This window comes from Mus pahari, chromosome 10 (assembly GCF_900095145.1).
Source record: "Mus pahari chromosome 10, PAHARI_EIJ_v1.1, whole genome shotgun sequence".
Taxonomy (NCBI): Eukaryota; Metazoa; Chordata; class Mammalia; order Rodentia; family Muridae; genus Mus; species Mus pahari.
Window position 1 is genome coordinate 102372919 of NC_034599.1, and position 12645 is coordinate 102385563.

General features: G+C 48.9%; 1 protein-coding gene across 1 annotated transcript in view; it reads left to right on the plus strand.

Annotated features, from left to right (window-relative positions):
* Positions 1-10106, plus strand: part of LOC110327331 (cytochrome b-c1 complex subunit 1, mitochondrial) — a 12403-nt gene extending 2297 nt beyond the window's left edge. The window contains exons 3-13 of the mRNA XM_021206216.1: positions 3254-3340; positions 4457-4586; positions 5103-5301; positions 5796-5875; positions 7496-7611; positions 7794-7937; positions 8065-8225; positions 8339-8424; positions 9023-9111; positions 9422-9497; positions 9915-10106. Coding sequence (XP_021061875.1) covers positions 3254-3340; positions 4457-4586; positions 5103-5301; positions 5796-5875; positions 7496-7611; positions 7794-7937; positions 8065-8225; positions 8339-8424; positions 9023-9111; positions 9422-9497; positions 9915-9979 — 1233 coding nt within the window. The 3' untranslated portion in view covers positions 9980-10106. The remainder of the gene's footprint in view (positions 1-3253; positions 3341-4456; positions 4587-5102; positions 5302-5795; positions 5876-7495; positions 7612-7793; positions 7938-8064; positions 8226-8338; positions 8425-9022; positions 9112-9421; positions 9498-9914) is intronic.
* Positions 10107-12645: the final 2539 nt, after the last annotated feature.

Consider the following 12645-nt stretch of genomic DNA (forward strand, 5'->3'; position numbering starts at 1 on the left):
AGCTGCTCTGCACAGGAGCAGATGTTAGGAGGACAGCTGCTCTGCACAGGAGCAGATTTCAGTTGCCAGCATCTTTGTTGGGCAGCTTCAACCATCTGTAGCTCCAGCTCCAGGAGATCTGACACTTTCTTCTGGCTTCCCTGCGTACCTGTGTACACTGGTACACAGAAACACAAATACTTCATTTAAAATTGCGAATTGGGCCGGGGAATTGACTCTGGTTTATAGTATTTGTTCTCTTTCAGAGGACCTGGCTTTGATTCCCAGCACCCACGCTGTGGCTCACAGCCAGCTATAACTCCAGTCCCAAGGAATCCTGTACCCTCTTCTGACTTCCATAGGCACTAGGCACACACATACATGCAGCCAAAACACTCATCCACATAAAATAGTGAATGTAGAAGTTGGCAATCTTCAAAATGGAGTCAAAAATTGAAATCTTTACTAGGTGTGTGAGAAAACTCCCAAGAACCAATCCTCCCAACACACTTAGTAAGGCTAAATTGTTTTGTTTTATAGTTTTTCAATACAGGGTTTCTCTGTGTAGCCCTGGCACTCTAGTGTTCTGGCACTCTCTGTAGATCGGGTTAGCCTCAAACTGAATGAGATCTGCCTGCTCCTGCTTCCTGAATGTTACGATTAAAGGTGTCTACACCACTGCCTGCCTAGGGTTATATGTTTTTGTTGTCTGATTCTTTCCTTTTTCTAGGAACAAATAATGACTTGTGATATAATTGTTACCAAACACAGGATATGGTGGGAGGTAATTTCCTTGATGTGTGGAACCTACATGAATAGACTCAGAACCTACTAATGAAGCTTAGGAAGTCATGCTTTATTCCACAGATGCTGTGGTACCATGATTATGCTTCCATTACAAAGAAAGGATGGTTAAAAGTCAAAGGATACCTTGGATTGTAGTCTAAGATGATAGACTTAATGTGAAGGTTTGGGGCTAGAGAGATGGCTCAGTGGTGAGAGGCACTGACGGTGCAATCAGAAGAGCTGGAGTTCACAGCCCAGCACTTAGGGAACAAGGTGGGAGTCCTGCAAATGTCCAACTTTGGAGGATGTGGTGTACCCTCTGGCCACCATGTTCACACAGGCACCCGCACCTACACACAGGTATACATACATTCACACACAAAGGGCATTCTTATCTGAGGTTACACGACACAGTGATGCAGCAGCATCTGTTTGCAAAGCTTGGAAAAATTTAAGTCAGCTGCGGACAGATATTAAAAGCTTGACCATATGGGTAAGTAGTGTGCTTCACAGCATGGCAGGAGAGTGATCACGATTCTTTTTTTTTTTTTTTTTTAAGATTTATTTATTTATTATATGTAAGTACACTGTAGCTGTCTTCAGACACACCAGAAGAGGGCGTCAGATCTCATTACAGATGGTTGTGAGCCACCATGTGGTTGCTGGGATTTGAACTCAGGACCTTTGGAAGAGCAGTCAGTGCTCTTACCCACTGAGCCATCTCTCCAGCCTGTGATCACGATTCTTGCATGCCTGTAATCCTATTACTTGAGAGGTGGGGGCAGAAGAATCAGGAGTTCGAGGCCATCATCAGCTACAGAATGATGGGGCCAGTTTGAGTTATATGACATCCTATCTCAAAAAAGAAAAAACACAAAAGAATATTAAGACTCACACTTCATAAGTAAAAGCAGGTGGATCTCTTAGTTCAAGGCCAGCCAGGGCTACATAGTGAGATCATGTCTCAAAAACTGAAAGGAATATTAATATTGTTCTTCTGGAACATGGTGGGATATGTGTGTGGAGAGAGAGCTCTCGAGTTAAAAGCTTACATTGCTTCTGCAGAAGACTCAGGTTCTGTTCCCAGCACCCACTTCAGGTGGCTCCTGATTGACTGGAACTCCAGCTTCAAGGGATCTCCACAGACACTTACTCGTGTGCACATACGCATAGTATATCCCTGTTTAAGAAGATACTTATATTGGGTGGAAGGAGGACACTTAGCATTTAGTATGTTAAATGTATGAGCGACTAAAACTTCTTTTAGGTCTGGAAGTATACATCAGTGATAAAGTAATTGCTAAATATTCATGGGGCTTTGCATGTAATCTCCACTGCTGAAATAGGATGGAGTGGTACTGAAGCCAGGCACTGTGGTATGTACCTGTAGTCACACATGTTTGAGAGGTTAAAAGATGAAGGTTGCTTTGATGCAGAAGTTCAGCACCAGATTAGCAATGTGGCAAGATTCATGTGGAGAAGTTAGTGGACCATGGGGCCATCCTTATAGGGTCTTGCTATGAAAGTTGCCTTCCTCTTTGTTCTTGAGACAAGGTCTCACTATGTAACTGGCTGGCCTGGAACCTGCCTCTGGGAGGGTTAATAGTGTGTTCCACCACCCCTGCTTCAGTACCCTCTTAAAGTGACGGGGTACAGAGTAGCTAAGCCGGTAGCTTCCTCTACTGATGAAAGAATAAAACAATCCGAACAAAGGCAAGGGTAGGATATTGGTTTTTGTTTTTGTTTTGTATTGTTTTGTTTTTGAGACAGGGTCTTGCTGTGTTGCATAGGCTAACTTTGAACTCATAATCCTGCTTCTGCCTTCCAGAGTGCTAGGGTTACAGATGTGGGACACCACACCTAGCTGGCATATGATTCTTAGAATGTAGAAAATAAACTGTTGTCTGCAAATGATAGGCTTCATGCATAGAAGAAAATAGGTTAACTAAAAATTATAGTTGTGGAACCAGGTAAATAGGCGCAGTTGAAAATAAGGCAGGCTAGCAGGGTTGAAGAAATGGTTCAGTGGTTACGAGCACTGGCTGCTCTCCCAGAAGACGGGTTCAAGTCCCAACACCCACATACATGGCAGCTCACAACTATCTGTAACTCCTGTCTCGGGGATCAGACACCTGCACACAGCTATGCATGCAATCAAAACACCAATGTACATAAAAATAAATTATTTTTAAAAGAAAATAATAAGGCAGGGGGGATTTCTGTGAGTTCAAGGCCAGATGCTTCAAAGATTAGAACCAGAAATATTCCTGGAATAGGGCAGGTAAAAGAGGTGAGGCAGTATGATTAGTCGTTTGGTTCCTTCCCTAAGCTGTGACCCTCTTGTCCCTCTGATTGTAGGGGTCTTAATGGAGCAGCTCTCTCCCACATTACCATCAGTGAGGGCTTATGTGAAACCTGTGTTGTTACTCGGGTAGGACCAGGAGCTAGACTGACGGCTGGTTCCTTTTGTGGGTGCTCTCTTGTCCAGGTGGGAGTGTGGATTGACGCTGGCAGTCGCTATGAGACTGAGAAGAACAATGGCGCAGGCTACTTTTTGGAACATCTGGCTTTCAAGGTAAGTCTCGTAAAGTCCATGTTTCCTTCAGATTAGAGCTTCCTGTCTCAAAGGCCAACAATCTAAAAATTAGTCTCCTGATTATGGACCTTTTGGGGCATGGTCTCCGGCTATCCTTCTGTAAGGAGCCAAATGTTTTTGTGAGTGAGTGCTTATCTGATGAACCCTGTGTAAGGTCAGTTTATCTAGAGAATGGCGATTCCCATAGACTAACCTAATTTAAATAATCCCTCATTGAGATTCTCCACAGTGATTCTAGGTTGTGTCAAGTTGGTGGTTAAAACTAACCATCAGACTAGGTTTGTCATGTGCCTCTGTACGTGGAGGACTTAATGAACTCGCACATGTAAGCATATGCATTATAACAAACTTGCAGGCATGGTAATGCTTTCTTGCTTGTAAAATGTCACACTGTGTAGATTACCTACATCCCATAGTTAGGATGTAGAGGCCTGTATGTGGTTTTTTATTTGTTTGTAAGTGGCAAAAAAGTTGAGGCAAGTATATGGTGTGGAGGGATGTGGAGCCAGAATCAACAACCCAACCAGGTGTGTTGTCTCAGACACTTGTACAGGTGTGATGTATGCCATGAGGCAGTACTGTGAGAGAGTCCAATGCCTTATACACACATCAGACTAGGGCAGGTCTTACAGACGTGGCTGCTAACACACATGAGTGAGTAGCATGGGTGGGACACAGGTGTGGAGATTATCTGACCATGGCTGTCAGTAAGGAGAACGTGGAGTACTGGAAAAGATAGGCTGTTGGGTAGCTCTGGTTGCTAGGCAACACTTGCTGCAACTGTGCTGTTTCTCCTGTCACTGACTGTCTCCGTCCATTGGTCCATGATGCTGTCTGCTCAGCTGATTGCCTATTTAATGTAATGAATACAGATTGCTTAGGGAGGTATATATTGGGTTTCAAAGGAGTGCATTGAAGGCGGGCTCCTGTATGCTGTGACTCCTGGTTGGATGTATACCATGTACTCCTGGCACTGGGGTTATGGATGGTTGTGAGCCACTAAGTGGGTACTAGGAATGGAACCTGGACCCAAGTGACTTAGCCACTGAGCCATCTCTTCAGCCCCTGATTGGTCCTCTTGATGTCTGATTCCAGGGAACAAAGAATCGGCCTGGCAATGCCTTGGAGAAGGAGGTAGAGAGCATTGGGGCTCACCTTAATGCCTACAGCACTCGGGAGCACACTGCTTACCTCATCAAGGCACTGTCCAAGGACCTGCCGAAAGGTAACTCCTGGAAGAAGGTATGGGCACAGGGCAGGTCTCCAACGATGCAGAAGCCAGGCTCCTAAGAGCTCTAGGACTGTCTGCAGAATCGGACATACCCATGGGGCTGTGGCCTTTTTGCAAGTGTACAACAATGGCAGGTGCCAGGCTTAGGATTTTACACCGACATTATCTCTACTGGGCACCTAAATATGTTGGGTTTTAAACTGTCTAAATCCTGTGTGTGCGTTGGTGTGTGTGTGGTCACAGGTAACTTGCAGGAGTCTGTTCCTTTGTGCCATGTGGGTTCTGGCACGCACACTCAGGTTACCTGGCTTGGAAGCAAATGCCCTTACTCACTGAGTCAGCTCTTCAGTTTTTTGAGACAACAGACCATTATGTGCCCCACGTTGGCTTTGAGCTCACTCTAGCCCTGGATGTTGTTGAACTCCTAGTAATCCTCCTGCTTTGGTTCCCTGAAAGCTGGGATTGGGGATGTGCATCATTGTGACTGTTAACACGTCCTTCTGTGCCCAGTTGTGGAGCTCCTGGCAGATATTGTACAGAACAGTAGTCTGGAAGACTCACAGATCGAGAAGGAACGAGATGTGATCCTACGGGAGATGCAGGAAAATGACGCCTCCATGCAGAACGTGGTCTTTGATTACCTGCATGCGACAGCATTCCAGGGCACGCCTCTAGCCCAGGCTGTGGAGGGGCCCAGTGAGAATGTCAGGTGAGAGCTGGATGAGATTGTGAAATGTGCATGTCCCCATCAGCCACGTGCCTTTAGGTTGTCTAACTGTCTGTTGTTTGTTTTCCTAATTTCCTAATATACAAAGTTTGAATTTCGGTCCAGCCCTATCTATGATCCTGTTAGCTCTGGGGTTTTCACTGGAGTCTTGGGTTCTGTTTACAGTCTTTCCATGCATGTCCTGACATTCTCGGGAGGGAACGTGTAGCTGTCCCTCTGGTGGGGAGTGTGCCATGAGGAGTGTACAGCAGCAGAATCAGGTGCCTCTTCAGAGCCCACATCAGCTCACACCTTCCCTGGTTCCTCTCTGGGTCCTGAAGGGGTAGGTGACAGAGAAGGGATTGAGAGGCAGGCTGTGTTAAGCCTGCTCTTTAGTGACACCATGCCTCTTGACACCATGCCTCTTCTCAGCTACATTTTGTGTGGCTCAGCTTGCTGTGCAGTGAGAGGAGCTGACTCGGCTGCATGTCTTGCAGGAGGCTGTCGCGCACAGACTTGACTGACTACCTCAACAGACATTACAAAGCCCCCCGGATGGTGCTGGCTGCGGCTGGAGGTGAGTGATGGTTTTGCTGAAGCCCTGGACCCGGGGGGGTGGGGGGGAACTTTGCTTATCATGTGTAGATCTTCTGGTTCTGAACATAGAGGACTCCAGGGATCTCTGTTCTTGTCCTGTCATTAAGGTATGTAATTCTTGTATGCTTAGAGATGGGATCTGGACACCAGTGGAACTGGGCATATAGGCTGCTCCTTCTCCAGTACATGCCTCAGTTTGGCTCTCAGCTTCTGCCTAGGCCACAAACCTTTCTTAGCCTCACCTAGTCCTAGAATACTGTTTGAGGACCACTGGAGGATATATGGGCTTATTTTGATAGCCTTGCCATTGGGTGTCACAGACGTTGGCTCTGATGATGTACATTTGACGGTGACTGGGGCCACCTTAAAAAGGAAGCACAGAGCCGGGTGTGGTGGCGCACACCTTTGATCCCAGCACTCAGGAGGCAGAGGCAGGCGGATTTCTGAGTTTGAGGCCAGCCTGGTCTATAAAGTGAGTTCCAGGACAGCCAGGGTTATACAGAGAAACCCTGTCTCGAAAAACAAAACAAGACAAAAAAAAGGGGGGGGTCACAGAATTATAATGGCAACGGTTTTAATGGGAGCTTAGAGGTGGGTGGGGAGCATACGTCATTCAAACAGATTTCTGAAGGGTGGAGTTGTCAGTTTAGTGGGGGACTTGGGCCAAGGGGAAATGTATATGCTAAGACTTGCTCTGCTGCTGGGTGGGGTCAGAGCAAGGCAAACGAACTAGGGAACTAGGGAGTCTGTGTGTGTGTGTGTGTGTGTGTGTGTGTGTGTGTGGAGGGGGATGGACATCCAAGGACAGCTTGTGGGAGTTGGCTCTTCCCATCTACCATGTGGATCTTGGGATCAAATTCAGTCGTTAGACTTGGCAGCAGGTGCCCTTACCTGTTGAGTTATGGGTTGGCCCGGAGGTTTATTTAGATATATTTATTTTCTTATTTATGTGACTATGTGTGTCTGAGTCTGTATGCCACAAGCATGTTGGTGCTCATGGAGGCCAGAAGATGATGTTAGATTCCCTGGAGTGAGCTACATGAAGCTGTGCCCTACCTGACATTGGTACCGGTCCCCTAGAAGAGCTCAGGTCCTCTGGAAGAGCAGGAAGCTCTCTTAATTGCTGAGCCTTGTCCCCAGCCCACTTTTATTTTAGATGGCACCTAAGGCAAGAGCTCTAACCACTCAAATATCCTCCCATTTTTTAACATAATTTTTAAAAGATTTACTTATGTGTATGCATGTCTTGCCTGCCTGAATGTCTGTACCACATGGGCACGGTGTTCACAGAGGTCAGAAGAGGGCATCAAATCTGGAACTGGAGTTACGGATGTCTGTAAACCACCTTGTAGGTGTTTGGAGCCAGTCTCTGATCTGCAAGAGCAAGCGCTCTTAACTGCTGAGCTGTTTTTCCAGATTCCCTACCCTCCAAGACTACTTTAAGCTCTGTGTGCCTGAGGCCTGTCTTGTCTTTGAGACACTGTCTATCTTGGATCATCTTCTCCCTCCTCCCGTTCTGATGCCCTATGTGTTCCTGTCCCTGTCTGACTTCTCCCTTTGCTTAGGCTGGGTGACCACTGACCCCCTCTGTTCCCTACAGGTGTGGAACACCAGCAGCTGCTGGACCTTGCCCAGAAACACTTCAGCAGTGTCTCCAGAGTGTATGAAGAAGACGCCGTACCTGGTGTAACTCCATGTCGCTTCACTGGCAGTGAGGTGTGTTGCCTGGTAGCAGGGTTGGTGCTCTGAGCTGGGGACCTCTGGGAGGACCCTTGAGTACTTGGTTGTCTTTGCAATGTCAGATTCCTCAGGACATTGACAAGGGGGTCCAGCATCTCCCATCCTTTCTTTTCCCAGGAGGCCTAGTTGCCTCTCAACCTTGACGTGTGTTGTTTCAGATCCGCCATCGTGATGATGCCCTGCCTTTGGCCCACGTGGCCATTGCAGTAGAGGGACCTGGCTGGGCTAACCCAGACAATGTGACCCTCCAAGTGGCCAATGCCATCATAGGCCACTATGACTGCACTTATGGTGGTGGAGTGGTAAGTACCAGGAACAGCCATTGGGACTTGCCCTCAGCAGAGGGTGCTGGGCTGTGGTTTGTGAGTTAAGGAACTTAGGATATGTGCCACAGATATGAGGGGTGCTTCTGATCCTTGCCTCTGGCAGCACCTGTCCAGCCCACTGGCTTCCGTTGCTGCGGCTAACAAGCTTTGCCAGAGTTTCCAGACCTTCAACATCTCCTACTCTGATACTGGGCTGCTGGGCGCACACTTTGTCTGTGATGCCATGAACATTGATGACATGGTCTTCTTCCTGCAAGGCCAGTGGTGAGTCTCAGTTCAGTGCTACAGCCTGAGACACGGGTCTTTGCTGGGGACCCTGGGACTCTCTTAGCACGACCATCACTTCAGCCGCACCCCCTCCCTCCCACTTGCTTTAGGATGCGCCTGTGCACCAGTGCCACAGAGAGCGAGGTGACTCGGGGCAAAAACATCCTTAGGAATGCCTTGGTATCGCATTTGGATGGTAAGTCCTGCATCCTCCATTGAGGGATACAGCGTATCCCAGCAGTGACTGTTGTGACTCAAGCTGTAGTGTGGCCATGTTTAGAAAGTAGAACCATGGTATATGTGGTGTTTCACCCTTGTAATTCCAGCATTTGGAAGATAAGCCAGGAAGATCAGGAGTTCACACTTTCCTTTAGCTACAAAGTGAGTACAGGGCCAGACGATAGTATAGGGGACCTTATCTTAAGAAGAAGAAGCTGGGCAATTCTAGCACTCTGGAGTCAGAGGCAGGAAGATCTCTGCATTAGAGAGACCAGCTTGGTCTACTTATCAAATTGCTGGCCAGTTAAGGCTATATAGCAAGACCTTGCCTCAAAAGAAAACGAGAAAAAGAGGGAGGGAAAGAAGACCACAGATACCCTGCCACCCCAGATGTGGGTGTTTGGAGCTTCAGGTGCAAGTGGAGGTAGCCCTGGTCAATAGCACACTGCTGTTGTTATTGGCAGGTTGTTGTGGAAACGAGGGTTGTGGTCTGGGGTCAGAGCATGGTTCTAGAGGTCTTTGGGGGTCCGAGATTGGACCGAGCAGATCTATAAGCTTTTGTACTTCTCTTGAAGGCACCACCCCTGTGTGTGAAGACATTGGTCGTAGCCTCCTGACTTATGGCCGCCGCATCCCTCTGGCTGAGTGGGAGAGCCGGATTCAGGTAATTGGACCCCTGGAAGAGGGTCTGGAGCCTTAGGCTGGTGAGCCTCTGCAGAATTGGAGTTGGAATTTGATAAATCAAAAATTGCTCCCATAAGCATCTGTTATCCAAGGCACCTGCCATTTGCAGGGGTGGGTGTAATTAGAGAGATACTGATGGCTGTGGACAGGCAGGAAGAACCCTGCACATCCATTCACCCTTTGGGGAGAGGAGCAGCTCCAAAGAAGTAGATGTGGGTTGACTTAAGGAAGTGCCTGCTAAGGGGGTGCCCAGTAGCTGTCATTCCTGTTCTCTCTGCCTCCCTCTATAGGAGGTGGATGCCCAGATGCTGCGTGACATTTGCTCCAAGTACTTTTATGACCAGTGTCCAGCAGTGGCTGGATATGGTAAGTAGTCTAAAGGTCTGCCCTCTGTCATTTTCCTCAGCCCCTCCCCTCTGCTCCCCCATTCTCAGCTTATACTTTAAGAAGGAAGTCGGGGCTCTCTCCAGTAACTGGCTGCCAGAGAGTTCTTTTTCAGAAAACCTGTCCAAACAGTTCCCAACTCCCTGCCAAGCTCCTTCCATTAATACCCCACCCATCCCCAGCCCACCAGGTAGCAGGTACCCTGCATGTGGGGTGGGGCTGCAGGGCCAGAGCGTGAAAGGACAGGCTCTGCACCCTGGGGAATGTGTTCCTCTTCCTTTCACTCAAAGCCTGTCTTGTGCTGCTCTGGGCAGCCACTCTGAGCTGGGTGTGGCACGGGGCCAGGTGTCCCTGTGCAGGCCAGGCACTCCACCCTAACTCCCTGCCTTATCCCCACAGGCCCCATCGAGCAGCTCCCAGACTACAACCGGATCCGCAGTGGCATGTTCTGGCTGCGCTTCTAGGCAGGAAGTCTGCGCAGGCAGGCAGGAGGGTGGGGCCGGGCACTCGGGGTCCCTGCCACAGGCAAACCACTCCTGCTGCTCAGCTGTGTGCAGCCAGTTACCACCAATAAAGCCCTATTGAGAACTGTGTTGTCCTTCCTTAGGATTGGCATGGAGTCCATTGGGAGCAAAGACTTCCCTCACGTTCTGCACCCTCTGAATCCTTCAGCCTTCCCATAGTCTCGTGTGTCCTCAGCCAGGGGCAAGCGTGGAGGCTGCAGCAGAGGCCGGAAGCCTTTGATGCTTGCAGGGAGTTTGCCCAGATGTTTCCACTCAGCTGCATGGGGGACATTCCTCATCCAGCTTGTCCCAGGAATGAGATGTGGGAGTTATGGAAACTACAGACCCAGCCTGTACCCTGTTGAGGTCCCAGTGTGGAAATTAGGAACTTATGTGGGAAAACCCTCACTGAAGACTTGAGAGCCACCACTGGTGGACGGACCAGTAGGGGCCACCAGTGTCCCAGAGGAAGCTGCTTCTGAGTGTTTACTGTGGGTTACAGAGAGGATAGCCTGGAGCACAATGTTCTGGTTTGGTTTCCAGCTGCTGTCTGGACAGGCAAGGCAAGAATCCTTTGCCTCTATTTGCCGCTGACTCAGGCTCCAAGAATAGCCCTGAGCTCAGTGGGGCCCGAGCCCACTCCTCTAGGTCTGTCCCAGGCAAGTCCGGAGCTGTTGGCCTAGAGATCCCTTTCCCATGTTCTGGAGGCAGCCAGCACCGAGCCATCCATCTCCTGATGAAGGAAGCCCTTGGTTGCTTTATCTTTCTGCTACTCCTTGGAGCTCTGATCCAGGAGAATGTAGGGTGGCAGGCCTCACCCCTGTGCTCCCCAGGCTTCTGTGAGAGCCCTGAGGAGGCCTGTGAGGAAGGTGGAGCGAAGGGTCTCAGCCTCTCGAACTTTCTGGCTGGTGAGTGAGCTGAAGTCTAGGCCAGTCTGCTGAGAGGGGTTCTTTGTTAAGTCTCCCAGCACCCTCTTGTAAAAGTGCCAAACAAGCCTCGACTCTTGTCATTTGTCAAGGGACATGTCATCCTACTATGCGACCATCTGGACTGCTAGGAAACATAAGTCAGATGGACTGAACTCTGACTTTGTGTGGAGTTGGAGCAACCATGTCTGGGAATGAGTGCCCAATATACTGTGCTGGAATGAGATTTGATTTCTAAGCTAATGTCTGACCCCAAAGGCTACAAATACCAACATGCCAGGCATGCGAGGGGAGCTGCTGGGAGTTTCTGGGTTCCTTGCATTCTGAGCCTGGGTTTTTCATCTTTGATTGTAAAGAGAAGTAACTTGGTAGGAGCTATGAATTAGCGTGGGGACTTGGACTACATGTCTGTGAATCCCAGTGAGCCAGGTTATGCTGGGGCGGTAGGGAGAGGTGGAGTGAGCTGAGGAAGTACAAGGCCGGCAGTATTCCCCGTAGTACTGGGAGAGGCAGAAGGAAGCGTGGGTCAGAGGACACCCTGCCTGGTTCAGGTGAGTCTGGAGGTACTGAAGATGTAATGGGATGTGGTCCTGGTTGGAGACATGGTGCCATCTGGCAAAACATGAGTGAAGCCAGGGAAACATGAGAGGAAAAGGGTCACACTCTGCGGCCTCCGCGGCCCTGATGGAAGAGCTGGAGGCAGGTACAGGTCTCACCCACACTGTAGCCAAAGCTGCCGCCTGCCAGGATGCTGCAGTCAAGGAGCCTCAGAGGGCCATACCTCTGTTGAGGAAGCTGTTGGCTGCTATAGACCTAGTCATCCTTAGCCTACCTACCTTCTCAGTAGCTGCCTTTGACTCCACACTGAACCTTTCCTGGGGGACACTCCAGCTCTAGTGAGGTTTGCCTTGCTGCTATACTCTTTTTTTTTTTTTTTTTTTTTAAAGATTGATTTATTATATGTATATAAGTAACACCAGGAGAGGGCATCGGACCTCAGGGCAACCATGTGGTTGCTGAGAATTGAACTCAGGACCTCTGGGAGAGCAGCCAGTGTTCTTAACTGCTGAGCCATCTCTCCAGCCCCTATGCCATACTCTAAGTTGGGCCTCCTATCTTCCCTATAGGCCAGGCTCACATATACATGTATGTTCATACCATACATGCCACATTCATCCTGCTGTTACCCACCTTGGCTGTGAGAGCATGCCTGGTTCTCTACTGCCCTCAACTGGAGCATATCACCTAGGGATGGGTCCCAGGGACAGTTCCAGGGAGACCTGGGTGTTGAAACAAGGTTCTGGGACCTGTAAAGACACCGTGTCCCGGGATAGTTCTGAAAGCAGGAGTCTTCAGTGACAAGAGAAGCTCCAGGTCTCCTGACGACCGGGAAATTGGAACGGATGGTTCTCTGTGCCCTGAGGTTTGCCCATGCTAGAAAACTAAAAACTTACACCTGTCCCCATCTCCCCACTTCGCCTGTGGCTCTGTGGGAGGTTGCAGGGCCAGGCATGGTGAATGAGGGGATACTCTCTGGGGCTGGGCTGAACTGTATAGGACTGACTAGAAAGCAAAGGAAACAGAGCCCAAATGGGGCTAGTTTTCTTTTTCTTTTTCTTTTTCTTTTTCTTTTTCTTTTTCTTTTTCTTTTTCTTTTTCTTTTTCTTTTTCTTTTTCTTTTTCTTTTTCTTTCCTCTCTCT